At 36.0% G+C, this 23,756-nt stretch overlaps 1 protein-coding gene across 4 annotated transcripts in view; it reads left to right on the forward strand.

The window, feature by feature from the left end:
* Nucleotides 1-23,756, forward strand: part of CNKSR2 (connector enhancer of kinase suppressor of Ras 2) — a 257,028-nt gene that overhangs the window by 218,156 nt on the left and 15,116 nt on the right. For all 4 annotated transcript variants that reach the window (XM_066357908.1, XM_066357911.1, XM_066357912.1 and 1 more), the window contains one exon: nucleotides 570-1,107. In XM_066357908.1, coding sequence (XP_066214005.1) covers nucleotides 570-1,107 — 538 coding nt within the window. The remainder of the gene's footprint in view (nucleotides 1-569; nucleotides 1,108-23,756) is intronic.

Genomic DNA, 23,756 nt, shown 5'->3' on the forward strand with positions numbered 1-23,756 from the left:
AAAAATTAAATACTCACGTACTAAAACATTTTGAACTGTCTAGAAAATGCCCCAGAACTGTCAGGACCCTAAGAAGGCTTTTCTGTGGTTTGTACGAGCAGACATCCACCTGTGAAGAAGGGGCTCTGTCCGACCCATAGGAACTTTGCTTTCCCTTCCCAAAGCCTCTCTCCTTACTCTCATCCCCAAGCTCCATCAAACCCGGAAATGAGAATTTGGCAACCATTGTTCAGGATTTCCAATGTGTACAGATTTTAAAACCTTAGATTATTTGTTTAGTTGCTAGAGAGTTCTTATATAAGTACTCGCGTTTTTTTGTGCATGTGTTGTTGTAAAATGTTGCATTGATATGTTAGATTTTTTTATGAGAGCTTGGTATGGCTGCATTTCAATACATCTATGTCTCAGTTTAGTAATATGTCATCTGGGCCTAACTTTGAGACGTGTGAAGACTTGATTAGTCACTAAGTGTCAACTAGCCCATGTTACCTGGTGGGATTAGAACGTGTTCCTTGATGAACAGGGGTCTGTTGTTTCTGTAGCAACTGATCGGAGGTTCCTCTCCACAGATGAGTTGTGCCAGTCCTTATGTGGAAGCAAAGCACAGCCGGCTGTCCTCCACAGAGACCTCGCAGTCTCAGTCCTCTCATGAGGAGTTCCGCCAGGAAGTGGTGGGGACCAGTGCAATGTCCCCCATCCGCAAGACAGCCAGCCAGCGCCGCTCCTGGCAGGATTTAATTGAGACGCCCCTGACAAGCTCGGGATTACACTACCTTCAGACTCTGCCCTTGGAGGATTCTGTCTTCTCTGACTCCGCGGCCCTGTCCCCAGAGCACAGGCGGCAGTCCACCCTGCCAACCCAGAAATGCCACCTACAGGATCACTATGGGCCATACCCCTTAGCTGAGAGCGAGAGGATGCAAGTGTTAAATGGAAGCGGGGCCAAGCCTCGAAGTTTCACTCTGCCTCGAGATAGCGGGTTCAACCACTGCTGTCTGAATGCGCCAGTTAGTGCCTGTGACCCGCAGGATGACGTGCAGCCCACAGAGGTGGAGGAAGAGGAGGAGGAGGAAGGGGAGGCAGCAGGGGAAAACATAGGAGACAAAAGTAAGTATGATAATGGAGATTCTTAGCCTGTGTACACAGAGTCTTCACTTTTCAAACTTCTTATTTTAAGAAAATAGAATTTTGTTTCCCTTTTTTCTTAAAATAATGGTCGTGCTGCATAGGAAGTTAGGTATCCCTTGGTGTCCTATTGCCAGAAATTAAGAAACTTGGGGAAAAAAGATGAGTAATGAAACCTGTACCCCAGGATACCCATAACTAGAGCAAAGCACATTTTTCTCCACTTATCCACTGCAGTATAAGGTTAACGGTACTTATTTCTTTTCCTTCCCCCTCTTAGCTACTTTTTTCTCACTTGCACACATCATCCCTTCCAATTGTCCATCCACAATTATTTCCCCCTGAATTTGGATTAAGAAATTATAAATGCTTCAAGGAGGGTGTTAGCAGAACCTTGGTTAGAAGAGTAAGTGAATACACACAGACACATACATATAGAACTCAAAAATCCAAGAGCTTTTCCAGGAAAAAGATTTCACACAGTATTTCTATAAACCTCAAATAGCCAAATTTATGGCTAGAAACCAGTTTGCCAAAAGCATCCATTTACTTTTTTAATATGTATGTTGATTACAAAATTCAATTTATGTGAATCAACTCTTAAGAAAGATAAGTCAATTAAGTAACCCTCTGTCTCGTTGGAATTAAGAATATGTTCACCAGTTATCAAATTCTTTATTCTCCATGCCATACTGAGCATCTGGCTATAACTATGTGAGGACACCAGTTCAGAAAGCCAGGCGTGTTTAAGGAACAGCTATAACTCATTTATTTTATTTAAAAATAAAACCTAGGTCTGGCTATGAATCTCAAATGTTAATTTTTTTAAATGTGGAAGAATAGTATAAAACTGTTTACATCACTTTATTCAAAATGAAGTCTGGGCCAGTTAGTGAAGACGACCTGAGCCAATGGTGATGAGACCACACTGGTTTGGTCCCCCTAGGGCATTATTAGACTCTTTTTTTAAAGGATGGAAACAGACTTGTATCCTTCAGTCCATTTTGTGAGTGTATGAGACTTTGATTACAGGATATATTTGTGTAAGCACTCCATCACAATTGGAAACAACTCAAAGCTCACAGGTTAATGTCAACTTTGGCTCATTTCAAGTGAGGATTCTTTGGCGATTAGTAACAAGAAAATACAGTGAACTTCCTTTTATGGTATGGCTCTTCACTGCATTATCTAATGGGAAATAAAGTATAACTTATAGCATCAAAATATGAATTACTTCTGAAATTCATATGTTAAACCAGTTTCCATGTCAAGTAGATTTTAGCCATAATCTCCATGAGGAACATTATAAAAGATAGACCAATGGTGCAGGGAAGCTAATTACTATCTCTTACCTGCCAAGCCCTCTCAACATTCACATTTTTCAAAGAGTCTTATGGAAGAAATATCTAGGAACTATGTTGGGCCTCTATAGGACTTATAGAAAAGAGGATAATATATTTGTAATGTGATTATTATCAAAATGATTAAATCGTTTTCTAAAGATGAATTAAAGGTGACTTAGAAACTTCATTTCAGCTGTCATCCAGACAGTACCCAGCTGCAATGACCATGTTAGGTTTATTAAGTACTACAGAGCAGAAAGCACGTGCTAGACCCGAAAGGAAAACCCAGGCCCTGTGCCCCCCCTTCAGGGTCCAGTAGTCCACAGAGCATGTCTAGGGACATGGCTTTCAATTTTTTTTCTCCTAGTGTCTTTTTCTTTTGCTATTTTGTTGATTTGACTTATTTTAGCCACATAGATGCACACTCTTCAGTCAGTGGGTTTTTCCTTCAGGCTCCCAAAAGAAGTCAAGTGGGCAGTTTTTTGGTATACTTTTCACCTTTTTCAGTGGGCTCTCTCCCTGTGGAATAATTGTGATGAGGCCCAAAGCCCGAGGAAGTGTGGCAGTTTGGTATTGCACGTTTGGAGTTTACAGTTCAATATTGTGGGGCAGCTCATGCAATGTCAGTCAGCCGTGCTTCACTAAACGTGGCCGTGTACTACCTTTCAGGGCCCCATTCCTTTCTGGGTCTTTTTCCATAAATCTTGCCACTTGATGTCGCAGTGCCCCTCAGACTCTTCTCAACAGAGAAGCGCTGTTCATGCTTGCATGGAAGATGCTTCTGACTTAATGGAACATATATCCGCCTTCCTAATGACCTTTATTCAGCATTACTGTTTCAAATATTTAGGAGTGTGCAATTTGATGAGCACTTCATTTGGGAAACATCAACTCTAAAATCAGCGTTTTCTAAAGGATCACTGAGGTCTAGTTAAGCAGCACTGTGCTCATGACTGCCATGGGCTGGCCATTAGGAGTAAATATTCCTGGCTGCTTATTCAAATCAAGGCTGCCTGGTGTTGTGTTAACTGAGTAAAAATTATACCAGGGAAAGCAACCATGGCCATTGCATCAGGCTCAGATATATGGCACAACCTCCAAATTGGAGTACTCACTGTGCTCCTGCACGGATCTGCAAGCAGCCGTGCTTGTTAGGGTTAAAGTCCCATAGCCATGTGCTACTGGCCTGCTCGAGGCCAGCATTTGCTTTGACCTACTGAAGTGAATTTGCACCAAGCAAGTACAGACCTGCAGAGGAAATAAGTTTCGTGTTTCCAGTTCCAAACGTTTTTTTCAGTTTGCCAAGAAATTAAAAATAGGAAGTGTCAGGAGAGTGGGCAGAGAGAGTAATGGAGAAAAACATGGAAATATATTCTATCTTCTGCTTAAAGGGTAAAGAATTATGTCATCAACCAAACCCTTTCTTATCATTTATATTTACCTTAACTTTATGTAACAGAACATATATTATACAGTGTTTGTGAGTTTCCAAAGCAATCTAAGAATCACAATGTGCCTAAGTCTGTGATCTAGATGTGATTTTCACTTTCCCTGTAGATGTTCAATTTGGCCCTGCTTATGAACTATAAATTTAGCCTTCTGTAGAACAGACTTTAATCTCTGTTCTCATGATTGAACTACCTTTTCTCTTATTTTGAAATTCAGTTATTTGACTGAGTGGTATTGATTTTTCTCAGGCTGAACTTATTTTAGTCGAAAATGGATGGTACTAAAAGTCCACAGATGAGACCTATCTTGTTTGCCTTTGACTGAAAAGTCAGCTTGCATATTAATTATCCTGACCTACTTCACTGGCATTTGGGAGAAGACAAGTAATTTCCTATTATCCCGGTTAGCAATTTTGAAGCTTATGGAGATACGGGACTTATAATACTTCTGTTAAGTTAAATTATAAATGATGTCAGCAAATGCATGTTTCAAGGAGTGTAAATCATAAAAGGGTAAGACAAAATATAAAGATATATTTCATTCAAAAATCATCTGCCAAACACTAAAATACTGTTTTGGTTAATGCAGCTTGAAGTCTGTTTGGAATAGTTTTCTTTACTTTGCCGGGCTAGGCAATTTAGATGAGGTTTTCAAAGACTTTCTCCCTTGATTCTGCTGATTTCTCTCCTGGCCATAATAAGACTATTATTTACTGGCCTCCGTATACTCAATGAATTTATAATGTGCTCTTTTTTATTTTCTTGGAGATAACTTTCCAGTACTCTCACTTAATTTTCACATTTATTAGCTTGGTCTTAGAAATCCGAAGCAAACCCTAGGGGTGTTTGAAGGGAGGAAAAGGGTGGATAAAATCTGTTACTTTGTAGCTATATACCTCAGGTTATCAGGTCAAGATAGTTATTGATGCTTTCAAAATGAGATCTGAGAAATGTATTTTAAAGTGTTTTTTTTTTTTAATCTAGCATCCTTTGCACACTGTTGGTAATGTAAGAACTGCACAACCTTTGCAGCTCAGTGGCCTAATAGCTTAAATTATCAAGGTAGAGAGGCTAGATAATGACTCCCAATTCAGTGCAGAAAAAGGTAGATTAATCTTCTTCAATCATTTTAAAGGGTCCGAGGATAATTCCTGAACAGTTTCTAAAAGCCATGAATTTTTTTTTTTTTTTTTTTGTATTTTTCTGAAGCTGGAAACGGGGAGAGACAGTCAGACAGACTCCTGCATGCGCCCCGACCGGGATCCACCCGGCACGCCCACCAGGGGGCGATGCTCTGCCCACCAGGGGGCGATGCTCTGCCCCTCCGGGGCGTCGCTCTATTGCTACCAGAGCCACTCCAGCGCCTGGGGCAGAGGCCAAGGAGCCATCCTCAGCGCCCGGGCCATCTTTGCTCCAATGGAGCCTCGGCTGCAGGAGGGGAAGAGAGAGAGAGGAAGGAGAGGGGGAGGGGTGGAGAAGCAGATGGGCGCTTCTCCTGTGTGCCCTGGCCAGGAATCGAACCTGGGACTTCTGCACGCCAGGCCGACGCTCTACCACTGAGCCAACCGGCCAGGGCCGAATTTTATTTTTAAGAACATTCAGGTAGGAAGTGTGCAGGCAAGAAGATATTTCTAGAGTATGAAATTGTGCTAAAGGGGAAAAAGCACCAAGTTGAAAAATAAAGAAAACCGTTGCAGTACTTTATATGGTCTTATTTATTGTCAAGATAAATTTTGTACAAACACAAAGAATTTAGAAGACTATAATCATCAATAATAAATTATAGTTTGGGTCTAAAGGGAATAGATGAGAAAGATATATAAGCATTATGAATAAAATGACATTCATTAAAGTCAGAGAAAGAAGAGCAAAGAATCTTAAATATGCCACTTTTGTGAAGTTTAAGGACACTGTTCTTGGCTGGTTATATGACAAATATATATAGATAAAGAAAGAGCACAGAGAAATCTAAGAAGTAGTAAACAAATATTCTCTTAATTCCATATTGTCTGATTTTGAAGAAAGACTTATTAGACAAACATAAAGCACTAAAGATTAGATATAGAGTTTGGCCACAATTCTGTTATTGGTTATAGGTTGGATTTTTAAACACACCTCCTTTGTTTTTCGGCTTAAATAATAAGGAAAGGTTAGTAATTTATAGTGAATTCAGAGGTGAGGTTCTGAGATGATTGAGTGGCTCTGCAGTGTCAGGACTCCTCTCAGTTAATTTTTCTGTAATGCCAACAACTCCAAGCATCACTTCTTATAAGATAGCATCCACAGAGTCAAAGACCAGGCCCCATCCTTAGTCCTAATTGTGAAATCAAGGAAAACTTCCTGGATTCTTCCAGACTTAGCCCCAAATTTCTTTGGCCAAGGTTGTACCACATGCACATGCCTAAATGGCTAGGGAAATGGAATGATTATACATATTTTACACTAACCTTGATGTGTTTTTAAGATCATAAAGAAAAGAAATGTACCAAACTGCTTATCTACATGAGCCTTTCTCCTGGTATATATGTTATATCCTCAAATCATTGCTTCAAACAGTGTTGCACTCTTTGAAAAAATATATATATGCAAACACATATCCCAGATCACACCACATCACTGAAGTCTTGGAACGAACGAAATGCTAGATATCTAAAGGGGGATGAATATTACATAATGGAACATATAGCTAGTTAGCTATAATTACTGTTGACTTTTGAAATGATTAAGCATGTCTTCCTATAAATACTGAGTGATCAGAACTTAGAATATAGTCTGTGGAGACGCTCCTCAGTTCAAATCCTTGCTTTGATATTCTACCACTTACAAGTGGTATGACTGATCAAGCTATATAACACCTCTAGACCTCAGTATCTTCATTTTTTAAATCGTGTGGTCCCAGTTCTTAGGAGATTGTATGAGGATTAAATGAGGTTATGCCGGAAGACACTGCATTTCCATATCAGACACACTGTAAGTCTATCCAGTAAATGTTTTATAATTGTGTAACTTGTGTAGATTTTATGCAGATTGGAATTTAGGCAAAGAGGGCAATTACAATACTTACATAATGATTTAGTCCTGGCAAACCTTACTAAATAGCATGACTACATGACCTAACTTTCTTCAGTTCCAGCTATTGAGTTGAACCAGGTGAAATGCTGTTTTTATAGGTCAAAATGATGAAATATCAGCAACTTTGTATATTTCAACAAAATATATTAGCCATGGTCTAGGAGCTAAAACAAAAATGTCCCTCATTTCACATTCTTAGCACTTACTACTCCTTTCCCTTTTGACATTGGACATTTGAGAACTCAAAAGAAACCTAGTGTTCCAAATAGCACTCACCTTATCATATATTTATATATACTTAGTGAGATGTGTATTCATAGGTCTTGCCACTCAGGTCTCAATTCAGACATTTTCCTTCATAGAGTCCTGCTCTGACAAACCGATCTGACCCAGATGTCCCTTCATCCCTCATCACCACCACCATCATCCTCTGATATGTGATCCTGTATTATATACTTCACAGCTTTGTCAATATGACCAGAATATCATATATTGTCTACTGATTTACTTTTCATTGCTACCCACCTTCTGGGTAAGAAGTTATAAGTTTCTTAAAAGCAGGGATTTTATTCTGATCTTTATACCCAGTGCCTAAGATAATGTATAGGCCCATAGTAGGTCAGGCACTATTGGATAAATGAATGAGTGGGTGAATGAGTGAGCAAGTTCATAAATTAAATAGTGGCTAATCCCTTTTGCCTCCAATTATTTTCCATTTTATTAATTATATAATAGTTGAAGCTATGGTTATTGTTTTATCCATTGTGTGACATAAAATAAGAATCAAACCATTGCAAAATTCTTCATTTGGGGTACTTTGTGAAGGGAAGGACAGACTGCATGTGCTCAGCATACCCTCTTCCTGCTGGGTACCACAAAGCTGGGATACTAATAACCATAATTACTGCTCTTTGTATTATGGCTCATTTATTCACCTTCTCTATTGTTGAAAGCCTTTTCTTCCCGCCTGTTTCACTGCCACAAGAATATGGAGGCCACAAGAAATATGGAGGCCACAAGAATATGACATGTGACATAATCAATTCACTGTTAGAAACCATAACGCCAAGCATACATAGGCAGTTGTTTTTCCTAGCAAAATCTGCAGCCTGTGGAAGGAAGGCTGGCTCCATTGGAAGTCGCCTATCACCTAGCTTTCATCCAGATTCGGTCATAAAACGTGTTGAAATTGCAACCTGTTTTAGTGAATAACAAATAGCCCTGCATCAGCCAGTAAAATAATCTCAGCAATGTTAATAAATAATGAAGCCAGATTTAAAGGCAACAGAATGAATTCTAGATGCTATAGAGTTGCATAGCAGAAGATGTGGCCAGATAGGAACTAAAGCTCATATAAAAGGATGACAGCCACTCACCAGTATAGAAAGACAAGTTATGATTTACAATTTGTTTTACCAAGAAAGACAATTGGATTCAGCTACAGTATTACTTGTTACTGTTTGCACATGTCAAACAAGCAAACCAATTTTCTTCAGATCAATAAAAGCATACTGTCAGTTTCTCAGTGGAGCCCTTCCTAGCTTATTTTTTGAGGACCTGTCCTAAGTTCAGTTTCCTTTTACCTTGGTCACCCTTGCCAGAGAAAGGTGAAGGTCACAAATGCCTCCTTTTTTACACTCTACATATTAAATCCACCTCCTATGGTTGCCAACTACCAGAAAATGGTAGGTTATGATATAATAGTATTGCACCATAAATCATATCTTGAAGATTTTTAATTTCCCTATACATTTTTTATTTAATTGAAAAGTATTAACTTGCTTATTGCTAAACAAACAAATAAACACGTGAATAAAACAATAATGAACATTAAAAGCAACCTTCTCTCCTTCTTACTCTCCAGAGGTAATGTGTTAAAAGTTAAAGTTTTAAATTTTAATTCTTGTATAAACTTGTTTTCCTCATATAGCTTTGTCCTGTAGCTCAGTGCAAGTAGAGAGGTATGATATGGTTAACTTTCTTTTCAGTTAAAGTTATTGCTCTGCAGTATTTTTTTGTGTGTGACCCTAGTTTATAATAGTAGCATAAGTCTTGTGAGATAACTTACAGATCACCTCAACACTCAGCCCCAATCCCAGCATATATCACCCTAGAAAATGCAGCAGTGACCTGTTGATGTTTTGAAAAGTGGTAGAAGGAGAAACATGAAAAGAAATGACAAAGGATATATATACATGCACACTTATCCCCACACACACACACACACCACCCATACTCATGAGAAGCTCTTTGCCTACTTGCCTCATGCCTGGGTGCTATATGGCTTTTGGCCAGCCTTATTTATGGAGGTCTTCCTATAATGTCGGCTTATTCCAAAGCTCTGTGATGAAAACAGCTAAACCAGAGCCAGCTAGCTAAAAAAACAAAACCAAACATACAAACACAATAATGGAGAATTCAGGAATGGTCTTGAAGACCACTGCATCTGGTGGTCAGAGTTTACCTGTGGCCTTTGACCTCAAGTTAGAAAACACTAAACTTTCTACTAAACTATCTCCCTTACTTATTTTTGCAGTATTCTCACAATTTTGACTCTCCTGGCCCCTCAGACTTTCCTATGTTTAGCCATGGGCACATCTTAGCCCTAATATTTGGTCTTAAACAGTCAATCTATTATACTCTGAATTTTTTTTCTTTAATGGAAAAACTCTCACTAATATGCCATCATATAAGGAAAAAGTGCCATTACTATATATTTCAAGTACAAAAGTGACAGTTGGTCATAAAAATATTTTAATATTTAAACCTCATACTTGAGAACTTCTAGAATATTCTTTCAAGAATGCAATGTGACAATTTTATATATTTGTTTCTATTACAAACACAAAGTATGCCAATAAAATCAATTCCCTGGGTTATTTCACATAAATTGTAGAATACTTCAGAGTAAGATTGACAGTTTTTAAACTCATTGATTTATTTCAGAGCTATAAATTTTTTAACATTCTTAGTCATGGATTCCCTTACATTTCAATGTCTACATTTAGTCTAGTAAAATGTAAACTGAACTTTCATGTTGCACTTTTGGTTTGCTGTATCAATATATAATCCAGTTAGTTCTAAGCATGTATTCATTCACTCATATTCATTTATTCAAGAGACATTATTAATTTACTAAATGTTAAGAGTATATCAAGTTCTTTCATAATCTACTTAGGACAAAAATTTGTAAATTATCTTTGAGAAATAAAAAAAAAATCTTTCTTTCTGATAACATGAAACAGCAAATGATTCGAAGAATACAGCATCTTTGCTACTTTGTGCCAATGATTTTCTCTGGAAACCAATTTATTCTATTATAAAAATTATTCTATGAGAGATGGCCCAAGAAATTATGTTCATTGTAGGGCACAGTCACTTCTGCAAAATGTATAAAACTGATTAGACTCAGATGAGATCACGTTTAGGGCTATTTCTGATTTGGCTCATTCCTTAAACATTATGGTTGGGGAAAATGCATTCCGGTTACTCAACTATACTGATTAACACAAATCAGATGTCTAACATTTTTAATTGATTTCTACTACAAATTAGAAAGCATCTTCTCAATTGTCAAGGAAATATTAGTCTATGTGCAGTATAAAATTATATTGGTTATAATATATTGATACCATATACTCACCATAGATTAATATTTCTTGATGATCAAAAATATGCTTCCTAATTTTATAGTACAACTAATAATAAATTTGATTATCAGAAACAACTGTTAATATTAGCAAATTGTCAAATACAGAAAATTATACTGTATATGTATTTTGAATATCTATTTTAGGCAAATTTAAACCTTAACATTTTGAAGAGTTTAACACTTTTTTCACATTTATAATCCCTACTCTTCCATGATTTTGAATCTGATATTTTTATTTTACTACTTCTCTTTCGATAAGTCACTCATAGAATATATTGACGTGATAATAAGATCTATTTATTTAAGACCCCCCCAATATTTTCATCCATTATTTTATTGGCTCCTTTAGCTATCATTTTCTCCTTCAGTTGTCATTGTTGGCTTAATTTAGAATCTATTCTGTAACTTATGAAATGTATATTTTAAAGCAACCATTCACTTTAGGATTCTGGGTAAGAAAAGCAGCTCATAGCTTCAGTATCAGTAAACTTAAATTTCATACCTTTTCCTCCAAGCATCTCAGCTGTTTTCTCCTTGTTCTTTAACAAAGCCAACACACAAGGGTTTTTCAAGCATTTTCTAAAAAATTGCAGGGAGGAAGAACAGCTTGAAATCAGTGAGGCTTTAATACAAACCTTCTGCCAATCCTGACAATAATAAGCCCCACCTCTCCCTGGGTTCTCTATTGCCTTTTTACATCTTATGTACAAAAATTAGGGCATATTTCAAAGTGAAAATGAAGTGGTAAAAAAAAAAAGAAGCATTTGATTTTTTTATTAAACAAGAACATCAGAAAAGCAAACAAGTCAAAGAAAGTTGTTCAGTTATGCAAATGAGATACAAAACAAACTTTTATTTCATTTGTGAAAATGCACTATACAAAAGGCTGAAAGTACTGGAGTATCTACATGTTCATATTCATTTTGAAATATCCCCTAATTTTTGTGAGCAGTACAGTTCCTGGGAAGCCAGTTTTTGATTTCGCATCTTGGGTTCTAGGTCTCATGATGATCTTTATTGTCCTATTTAGAAGGATTGTGCCTCAGCACTAGAGATAGGAAAGATGTTTACCATTACAAAAATAATTCTGCTATAATGCTGAATAATAGCTTTTATAAATAATCAAAAAGTTAGCCTTAACTTTGAATGCTTCTTTAAATGTGTAACACCTTTTTTTAGTATGTGTTACTGTAAGTGGTTACCCTCTGATAAATGTTATAGAAGCCATTTAAAATTATTTTTAATTAATTTTAATGGGGTGACATTAATCAATCAGGGTACATAGGTTCAGAGAAAATATCTCCAGGTTATTTTGACATTTGATTATGTTACATACCCATCACCCAAAGTCATATAGTCTTCCATCACCTTCTATCTGGTTTTCTTTGTGCCCCTCCTCTCCCCCTACCCCCTCTCTCTCTTTCCTTCCCCTCCCCCCCCCCGGAACCACCACACTCTTGTCCATGACCCTGAGACTCATTTTTATGCCCCACCCTTTGTATGGAATCATATAGTTCATAGTTTTTTCTGATTTACTTATTTCACTCAGTATAATGTTATCAAGATCCATCCATGTTGTTGTAAATGATCCAATGTCATCATTTCTTATGGCTGTGCAGATTCCATAGTATATATGTACCACATCTGCTTTATCCAATCATCTATCGAAGGGCTTTTTTGTTGTTTCCGTGTCTTGGCCACTGTGAACAATGCTGCAATGAACATAGGGCTGCATGTGCCTTTACATACCAACGTTTTTGAGTTTTGGGGGTATATACCCAGTAGAGGGATTGCTGGGTCATATGGTAGTTCTATTTTTAATTTTTTGAGGAACCACCATACTTTCTTCCATAGTGGTTTTACTACTTTATATTCCTACCAACAGTGAATGAGGGTTCCTTTTTCTCCACAGCCTCTCCAACACTTGCTATTACCTGTCTTGTTGATAAAATTCTTTATATTAAAGTAAAGAATTCACCAGCTTGAGTGTAGGATCATAGACATGGCCCCATGGTCACTGGCTTAAGCCCAAGGTTGCTGGCTTGAATCCCAAGGTCACTGGCTTGTGCCCAAGGTCTCTGGCTTGAACAAGGAGTCACTGGCTTGGCTGGAGCCCCCTCCCCCCTTCACGGTACATATGGAAAAGTAATCAATGAACAACTAAAGTACCACAACTAAGAGCTGATGCTTCTCATATCTCTCCCTTCCTATCTTTCTGTCCTTGTCTCTCTCTCTCTTAGAAAAAAATACCTTTTTAGTATATTGAGATGATTGACATCAACTAGGAGCTTTAAGTCAGTTAATAAGCTTTTTTCACAAAATACGGAACTATTCTATTTCATCATGTCTTAAGTTTAAAAAAAGGAATAAAAAAAGGGAAAAAAACATTACAGTTTGTTTTTCTTGACAATCATCAAAAGCTTGCTAAGCAGGGCTTGGTTATCATCTTAAAAGTAAAATGCTAAAAGCAACCTTAAACCAGATTTTTTTAATAGGTCATACATCTGACCAATGATTAAAAACTCAAGAACATTTTATTATATTTGCAATTGAGATTAGTGGAGTTAAAATGACAATTGTGCCAATAACATTTCATTCCTATGGCTACAGAATGAGGAGCAATGTAAATTCTTTTTCTGATACGAAAGGAATAGACTACCCTTAAGTTTTCTATCATGACTTGTTCCATTGGTTTGTTTCCAGGTTAAGTATAATTATGATGTACCAATTTACCTACCTGAATAGGCTTTTATTCTGTTCATTGCTCAATTTTGAAAATCAGAGCTTGTCATAGATTGCAGATATCTGACATGCTTGTATATTACCCCCGGTAGTTCACAATTCAGGTGGTTATTGCCCGATTAAATGAAAGCGTGATATAAGCCATTAAATTTGAGAAAGGGAGACAATACTAATTCCCATGTTATCATTGTCTCTAATAAGATGACTGAATCTCTGGAAAAGCCATTTAATTGATCCACTGATATTATAAGAAATCAGATATTTTTAGTGCTTAATGAATGCTTATTTAGTGAACACGATCTTAACTCAGTTCTCAAAACATATTATTAAAATATAACAGTATGTTATATTATAAAAGTTTAAAAAGGAATGAACAAATGGGTAAACCATTCATATCTTTGGGTAAATTTTGCCTACTTTTCTCTTATTTTTCAATATTTTATTAAAGTATAGAGATGAATAGACATGCAATATGGCACTAAAATGTCTAAACAATAACTAGTGGTTGTGTCCTAATGGTATCTATTTTGCCTAAACTATGTGTTACAGAAACCCAGCCATTCAAAATCTTCTTAAAGGACTAAATTTTAGACATAACAATAAAATTTTATCAAGCAATTTGGCTGCAGCCTTTCCAACCTCCTCCCAAGGTATCAAGGTGATAACATTTTTCTGCAGTAATTCCTTCTTATCAGCCTCTGTCAGCAAAAGACCTTTAGACAGTGTACTTACAGGCTATCTTTATTAATGTGGCAATCTAGGGCATTCAAAGAAAATGCCCTTTCGTGGTAGATAGACTATCAGTTCGTATAAGGTCTAGATCATTCTGCCTTGACTTAACAGTGTCAAAAATATCATTCTTTGACTTCAGTGACTTATCTTCCCAAGATTCTACCGTTTGCCACATATTTCATATCAAAGACTTAGAGTAAATCTTATTAAAATTGAAAAAAAAATTAGTGAAATAAAGCATTTTACCCAGTTGTTTAATAGAATTATTTATTCACTGTTCAACTTGGGCCTCTTTTTTTTCTTCTTCTTCTTTTCCATGTGAGAGGAGGGGAAGTAGAGAGACAGACTCCTGCACATACCCCAACCAGGATCCACCCAGCAACCCCCATCTGAAGCCGATGCTCTGCCCATCTGGGGCTATGCTCACAACAGAGCTATTTTTAGTGCCTGAGGCAGAGGTTCCATAGAACCATCCTCAGTGCCTGGCGCCGATAAGCTCAAACCAATCGAGCCTTGGCTACAGGAGGGGAAGAGAGAGAGAAAGAGACAGAAAGGGGTGAGGGGTGGAGGATCAGATGTTCACTTCTCCTGTGTGCCCTGACCGGGAACCAAATCCACAGGCCAGGCTGATGCTCTACCACTGAGCCAACTGACCAGGGAATCTTGGACCTCTTATACTTAGACATTAAGTTAAAATGTATTTTAAAGATTTAATTTAATTTAAGTTCTTGAGTACCCATTCTGCTAGTGCTTAAAAAAATTTTTTTAAAGAATCTCAGAATTGATGTTTGTCATGTAATGGGACAGAAAAACATTCAAATGTAATTTATTTTCAACAAATGTGCAGCGTATTAAATGTCTTAAAAGATGAACATGTTAAGTTCCATGAAAGCATTTAAAAGTTCTTCATTATTTCTACCTTCTGAAATCAGACAGGGCCTCTCAGAGGATGTGACATTTAAGCTGGACAAGTAAAATTTCACCAGGAGCAAAAGAAAAGGTGTTGCACTCTATGTGGTAAAAGTAAAATAGAATAAATAGCATCAGCAAGGGCAAAAATGAAAAAAACCACAATAATTTATGGAAATATAGCATATAGTAATAGGTACAGATAAGAACGAATTATGCTAGTACTAAAATATGAAGGTCCTGGTGTTTCAAATTCAGGAGTTTGGAATGTATCCTAAATATAAACGATGGAGAGTCTTTGGAATATTTCAGTAGGAAGACGACATATTCAAATGGAAGTTTCAGAAAGGTCACCCTGATGGCAGTGGAGAAGATATATTGGTGTGGAAGAATACAAGTAAGATAAGGAGACCGGTTAGGAAAATGTCAGCAGTTCAAATGAGAGGTGTTTTATCCCCTCTGTAAATGTGAAGGGAAAAAAGTTATCTACCGAAAGGAAGATCCACAGGCAGAGAAAGTCTCAGTGAATCTAACGGAAGCTTGGAGCACCCTCAGTGGGGAATTGGAAATTGACCTAACCACACACTAATAAGAAGTCTGCCAAGTAGGACTTGAATGACCAAAAGGCAGAAAACACAAATTTAGAGCATGAGTATATACTTTCTCTAGTAATGCTGAGTGGCCAGACAGGAGTAAGAAAGCAGATGGTTGAATATTGGAAAGTGTATGTGTTGTGCATACGAAAGAAGGTGAGGACACTGAGGGGTCTAGTCAGAGGTGTAGATCGGAAAAGAAGTGAATTCAGGAGGACCCTGCATTCTTGAGGACATCAAAGATTAGACATAGTGGAAGAGATGGAAGGAGAGAAAGCTGTAATTGGGGAGAGTTGTTAATACTTTAGCAGTGACATGGTTCACCAAGCTGAAATGTGTGATGCTTTTGGATTTGACTAAGATTCCAACACAGAGGGCACTTATATTTCAAAACAACTCTTCATTATCCCTTTTTTATGTTTGAATCTTTAAAAAAAAACTTTAGAATACTTTGCCACATTAGTGTATAAAATAAGCTATCTAATGGCAAGAGGGAAACACCCATTGATATGGAAAATAAAGCCCATTTATATTAATGATTTATTATATATTCCACTTGTTTAGTGAAATATATACCCAGTGAACATAAATTATAAGGAAGTGAAAATTAAAGATATTTTAACTTGCTCCCTCCATTCTGAAAGCAAATCTCAATTATTTCAGTCAGGTTTACAGCATCATTAACTGGTCAGGCTTTGAATAAAATAATTTTAAAGCCTGACCTATGGTGGTGCAGTGGCAAAAGTATCGACCTGGAATGCTGAGGTCACTGGTTCAAAACCCCGGACTTGCCCGGTCAGGGCACATATGAGAAGCAGCTACTATGAGTTGATGCCTCCCGCTCCTCCCCTACCCTCTCCTCTCTCTCTCTCTCTCTCTCTCTCTCTCTCTCTCTCTCTCTCCCTCTCCCTCTCTCTCTCCCTCTCCCTCTCCCTCTCCCTCTCCCTCCCCCTCTCCCTCTCCCTCTCCCTCTCCCTCCACTCTCTAAAATAAATAAATAAATAAAATCTTTTAAAAATAATTTTAAATATGATTTCAAGGACATTATGAATGGAATGATTGAATTATATGTATTTGCCCTTTTTCTTTCACTAGTGTCTCAGGAAAACTCTTGTCATTCCCATGGACCCCTGTCCAATGAATGAAAGACATGTGGGTGATTTATATTTTGGATAAAGATATGCTACATAGTCTGGACTTCAAATGCAATCTGCAAAGCCCATAAATCTGAATCTGACATTTTTTTCTTATGTAGAGAGAGAAGATATTTTTTAAATTGCCTTCCCTGAGGAAAAGCAAGCACATCTATAGCATGGTGCATTTTGTTTAAATCTTGAAGGTTTATTGAACATATTAGTTTATCACAAATAATAGCTAACTTTTTAAATGAGTGCCAACTTTTCCAAGGCACTATTCTAAGGTCCTTGCTTAGTATAACTCATTTAGTTTTTACAACACTAAGAGATAAGTACTATTATCCTAATCTTGTAGGTGAGGAAATGTAGGTTAAACAAATGATCTGGGACTCCCAGCTGGTAAATAGAAGGTAGGAGTTTCAGATGAAGACATTCCGCCAGCGGAGTGGATGATTTCGATCACATGTTGCACCCTCAGATCTATAATTTTAATTCAGGTTAAAATTTAGCAAAAATGTTTCCTTTTTCTCTTTATACATTAAACCTATATAAAGGAAACTAAAATTTTTAGGTCAAGATCAGCACTAATTTGCTCCATCAAGTAAAGCAAAAACCTACATACCACTTTATGTTCCATTACTAAAAATTGTAATTAGTGTATTTTTCAATTTTAATTAACCAGCCTCCAAAAACTGTACACTGTGGTATGTATAAACAATGAAACAATTTCACCACTTGAGTCTTTCTTAGTATTTTATACTTTGAAATGATTCCTTTTATAACTAATTTGTACCAAGTAAATATTGGAATATTAAAAAAAAATTGTATCCCAAGAATGTCTTAAGACCAATTTGAAAAGTATTTCATGTGGTGGCCAAAATTATTATTTTACTTTTTTCTTCCAAGTTCCACTTTCTCCATCTTCTTTGAAACAATCCTAATCTTCCTGCCTTTTTTATATCAGCTAAAGGATCTTTTCATTTCTTTTTTAATATTTTAGGATTAAAATCTGTAGAAAAGCAACAGATTGAGGAGTGAAATTGGGAGATGCCACTGATCTTCCCATTTCCCACTCACAGATGCTCCATCTGACGTACCATGTTTTCATTCCTGATAACGCATCACCCCCTAACACTTCTTACAAATCTGAAGTCATTCCTGGGCCCTGAAAGGAACTATTTAAAAATGCAACAGTCACACTTTCATCTGTTTCCCACTTCTCTCTTGTATTATGCAGTTGGTAGTATTAAGTGAAACTTTATTACCAAAGTAAACTCTAGTGAAATTCTCATTTTCTGTATATTCAACTCCTAGATCCTATTAAGAAAGCCAAATCAGAACTAATGAATAAATTATTACTTTTTCCTCATATTCTGGCTTTTGGATTGACATTCAGGAGTAATCGATGTGGGTATCTGTAAGCCCACCTTTCTTAAGAGATTGCCATGGCAACTCCTGAGGGATGGTCCCAGTTCATTGGAGCTTCCTGCTTTGTTGATGCGAAGTGCAGAAGCTGCGTGTGATTTCAGTTTGTCTGTTTCTAGAGGGAACAATCTACCACAGTTCTTCCCACTTCCCAGGCTGACTTTTTAATTGCCATGGAGACCAGACCTGCCCACACTACTAAGATCTAAAACCATTCCTAGTATGGCTATAACGAAGGCCTTGGTTCCCAAGGCCAATTCTATAGTTAAAGTGTAATATTTCATTAAAGAAGAGTTCTTGCTTCTGCTCTTAAAGTATTTATTGATTTTCCACAAAGAGAAAACAGCCCTTCTAGTTCTATGCTGAAGATTTACAATAAAGAAGAAAGAAAATGTCATCGTGACATTTTCCTTGGTCAGATTCTGGTTTTGTGCATAAAATTGGTATATACTCTACATAGTCAATCACTATGGGTAATGTCTCATTCCAAAATGTGTGACACTCTTCCTAAATAGTAGTAAACACATTTAATGTACCCTTCACAGAGGTCTTAAAATGCTCCTTAGAATTCTAGTTTGGGATTGTCTAAATTTGTTTCTAAATCCAGTGTTGGTGTCTTTTTGATTAGTTCTGCGTTTGCTCAAAATAAAATCAGTGTGACAAAAGTTATTCTAGAACTTTCACCATAACTATCAATCTAGTTATAGCACCTCCAAATAGAGCTAATGAATCACCTCTGTAAGACCATACACACCAGTACAACTGTATGCTAATGTGTTCTTTTTAAATTTTATTTTACTGTGGTAGTAATACGTTAATATATATTTATACCAGTATCACAGAAAGGGCTAAAGTTCCACAGAGTTTTCATGTTCACATTTGTTATGAAGATACTAATTATACTATAGCTGCTCTCATTGTTTGCCCCTGACCCCCAACACACACATACACAGGAATGATACCAGTCAAAAGAGATGATAAGGCACTCTTAAGTGGATCTTGAGTATCCCAAATTCACTCCTTGATTTGCACATCCTTACAAATTTCTATCTCTAGTTTGTTGGTTGTGTTTCTTTTTTACCCTAGAGAAGGCAGCATGGTCCTTGTTTAGCCTAATTTTAATGATATATGGAATTGTCCTTAATTCTCAAACGATATTATGAATAAGGTAGCACCATAAAGTTTCTGTAATTTAATTGACTTAAAATGGAAAACAAATTTATTAATATAATTGAAACTTTTTGTTTTGTTCACTGGCAGGAAGTTAGCAATTCATTGTTATATTTGAGTACAAATTAAGTTTACCATATGGAGAACCTTCTGACATTTCAAACATCTGAATTTTGCAAAAGGAACTCTCGTGCTAATGAAGTTCCTCAATGATTCTGGTTTTCTGTAATTATACTGGTGAGTGTGAAATTCAACACATGATGCTAAATGTAAAGCTCAGATACAGCTAGAAATCTTTTACAGTATCTCTAAAGTCATTTGTATATATTTTTCCGTAAGAACATTGAGTCAGCATATCTCTAACTCTTTAGTAGAACTTTCTTTAAAAGGACAGTGCTATATAATTTTGTCAGAAAGGGGAAAATGAAACTCAAATAATAGGCCATTTTTAAGAAACATATTCTTCATACGTTCTTAGATTCCATAGTTTTCCATCCCAGATATAAGATGAGTTTGCTGATCTAAAATGTAATGACAATCATTTCAAAACAACTCAGATTCACTGTGAATACTTATTATTCTAACTTCTGAGTTTTTGCAAAGAAGGATGTTTGTGTGCATCCATGCCGTATTTCTAACATAATTTTATAATGAGTTTTACAAGTCTTTTTCTTCTTATCACATTCATAATACAATTTAAATACCTAAAATGTAATAATACGATGATGACTAACAATGGGAATTATGAAAATAGTATATAATGTAATTATAGATTGAAAACTAAGAGAGAATATGAAAATGTTACTAAGTTGAGAGATTCGGTTTATAAAAAATTTTGAGGTAAATAAAAATATTAATTCTGTCCTGGCTGGATGGCTCAGTTGGTTGGAGCATCATCCCAAAGCACCAGAAGTTGCCAGTTCGATCCCCAGTCGGGGCACATACAAGAACAGATGTTCCTGTCTCTCTCTCTCCCCGACCCTTTCTCACTCTCTAAAATCAATAAAATAAACATTCACATTTTTTAAAAGTAATTTTAATAAGCAACACTTAAGATACAATTTTAAGTTCTAATAAACATCTCTTACATTTTTCTTTTTTTTTGGCATTTGCTTTGCCAGGGAAGGTATTTTTGTTGTCCTTATTGCTAAGAAATTCAGTTGGCAGTGCCCCCAAAGCAGCTCCTCCTTGCCAGAGTTGTTCATGAGCAAATGGTACCAAATGTCAGGTTGGTATGTCAAGGAGGTTAGTAATAAGGCATTAACATTTAGAAGTTATTGAAGGGGGGGAAATCAGTCTTGTACTTTTTTGTGATATTGTCAGCTTAGTCAGAAGAAGTAAGCAGAAGTCTATTTCAAGCTTCCACAATCATAAACAATGTTACAGCATGAGGGGAAATGATGTCTTTACATTTTTAACACAAAAATCACTCCTCTTTTTCCTATACTCCCAACCCACGTACACTCACCCACATGCTACCCTTGTTGAAAAGTACGTAGTATTTTATGCACTTTTGCAGATCAGTATCTCTGTTTTTCTCTCATTTCATCTGGAGGGATATCGTGTTACTGAAGCTGATATAATGAATGATATTAAAAAAAACACACAATTCCACCAAAATCAAGATGGCAATACTTTGAGGATAGTATATGAATTTAGAATAAGAATAGGGTTGACTCTATAGAGCAAAAGTTCAAACAGATCTAGGTTACTGTTCATTTGAAATTATATGTCTTTATTTTAGATCAAATTTTCAAGAAATAAAAAGTTGTGCCATTCACTATCTACTTCCTAAAGAAACTGTGTAGTAAAAGCATAATTTGCATATCATCAAAATTTATTGATCACAGGTCGCATTTGCTGATCAGCAGCTTGACACAGGACATAGAGCAAAATCCTTTTGTTTGCTCTGAGTAGGTTCTGATGGAGTAGAAATACTAAATGTATCTCTATAACCCCAGTTCCCCAGGTACAGATGCCCTGTTATTCCACCAGAATATCCAGTTTGGAGAATTCAAGTCAAATGCGATGGAAAAATTAAACAGCTCGGGTCATGGAAGTAAAATCATTTTTACCATGAATTCACAAAAGTGGTTTAAGGTTCAGATAAGATTGGAACTGCTTTTTAGAGCACTGAAAAGAAGAATGTCCTAGTAAGGTTGGAAGCATCAAAGAACCTATTGCAAGAAATAGGCAAGAAAAATAGTGAGATGCAGTTGGTCCCAATTTGCCTTTTCGTTTTGACAAACTAGAAATAGTTACAGATGAAGTGTTTTGTCACATAGCATTTATCTGCTTACCCCATTGGCAGTTCTCGTCACTGAGTTCTTTATACCAATTGGTTTGCAGATAGAATGAGAGCTATTCGATCATATCCTTTAAGTATAACCATGTAGGGTAGTGGTAGAGCTTAGAAATTCTCATAAATAAAAATACGAATTATTCATGTCTAAACTATTAGGGGGTAAAAAGTCTACTTCCTATAGTGTGTTCATGTCTCAGACTTCAGCTGTGTTAACTCTGTAGCTATTTCATTTGGAAATGAGAATTTTAAAGAGATTATTTTGAAATAACTAATTATTAATTATACAACAGCAACACATTCTGCCAATAAATGGCTATTCACCCATGTTACTGAAAGAAAAGATTACCATGAATAGTTATATTTTTTACTAAGGCTGTTTCATTGGAGTTTAATATAATTCTTTTATTAATAACTTCAAAATAACTTTATAAAGTGTTTAAAAGTAGGGATGAATTAGGATGGAATGGCTTAAGAGTTGTTTTAAAAGTTTTAGAGGAAAGGAAAGAAAGCATTTCCTATAGCCTGTCTGGTTCTTTGGCTGGGGCCTGCAAATTGACAAATGATTAACTGGAGAAAAGGCATATAAATTTTATTCTATGTTAATATTTTAACTTTTATGTACACAGAAGCCTTCATAGAAAAGAAGCAAAGACCCAAAGAAGCAGTTAGATGTGGAGACTTAAAAACCATTTTAACAAAAAGCGATACAATTTTTGGTTGGCATATCATGATCCCTTTCAGTTTTAAAGTCTGTTGTAAGCATCAGAACTCACCTGTTTTATATTTCATATATACATGCATATATATTCATTTTTTGTCTTCTTTAAACTTGCTGTAAATTTCAAATATTTTTACTTTGAATCTATGTGTGTGTGCATATATATATATATATATATATATATATATATATATATATATATGGTACTTAATAAAATAGAGCTTTATTTTAATGATAATTCTTAACTATAAAATTTCAAGACAGAAATTAGGGAAAGGATTGTACAAATATACCAGGAACTCTTTGAGGTCAGATTATCATTTTTGTATATTTATTCCTAACATTTGTTATTATATATGAACTCATAGGTGCCTATCAAATCCTTATTGAGTGATTCATGTCTATAAAAAAAGAGTTTTCTTTTTTAAATTCTGAATGGTAAGAGTTGAGATGACAATATAATGTGGCAAAATCCATAGTACACTTTTCTGAAATATCTATAGGCACTGAATTGAAAATAAACTGATGGTAAATTGAATTAACATAGCAAGTACTTCTGCAACTATTAAATATAAAAGACCTTTTCAATTGTTGCTAATATATAAGCTACTTTAAAAGTATACCTTATGTGTGCCTTTATTTCAGATAGTGGTTTGTAATGCAGATAGAGCCAGAGTGTGTGATATAGTCATAACTAATGAAGTCCTAGAGGCACTGTCAGGTCACAGTGTAGCAGTAGGTACATTAGGATGAAATACTATTTTCATAAGGAAACACTGTCTCTCCTGTGAATTATACACAGAGAGTGAAATTGGGATTTGGCAATTTAGAGGAACATACTAATTATCTGGAAACAGTATCTCCTTATCTGTTTGGCCTGAGGCTAGGTTCATCAAATATTTTATTTTACCTAGGATTGCTACTTAAAGATTTCCATATGTGCTATGAGTATAGGCACAAATCGTATTACTTTTGACTATTTTCCACTTTATTTTGAAAAAGAGTACTTTATCATGAGAATGTTACTCCTCAATCATAAAATAAAAGACATCAATTCCTTTCCTCTATGGTAATACATTTAAAAATAAGTGAACAAATTTGTAAAATCTCATAACCTTTACAAGAAAATAGGGCTTCTTAATTCAGACAGATCCGGCTCAAGCCACAACTCACAAGTCTCTAGGTCCTGACGTTCTGAACTAAGGGATCAGTACACTCGTTTCAGTACTTACACTGAGAAAAGTAATTATCACTGGCGATTATCCGTGGTGTTAGATATTCCTGTTTTTCAGAAAGGAAAACTTAAATATGAACACATACATTAGCAGAAGAGGAGTAATGATGTTACACAAATATCTCGTTGTTGTTCAAGCACACAGTTCTGTT

Source organism: Saccopteryx leptura, chromosome X, assembly GCF_036850995.1.
Source record: "Saccopteryx leptura isolate mSacLep1 chromosome X, mSacLep1_pri_phased_curated, whole genome shotgun sequence".
In the NCBI taxonomy this organism is placed as follows: Eukaryota; Metazoa; Chordata; class Mammalia; order Chiroptera; family Emballonuridae; genus Saccopteryx; species Saccopteryx leptura.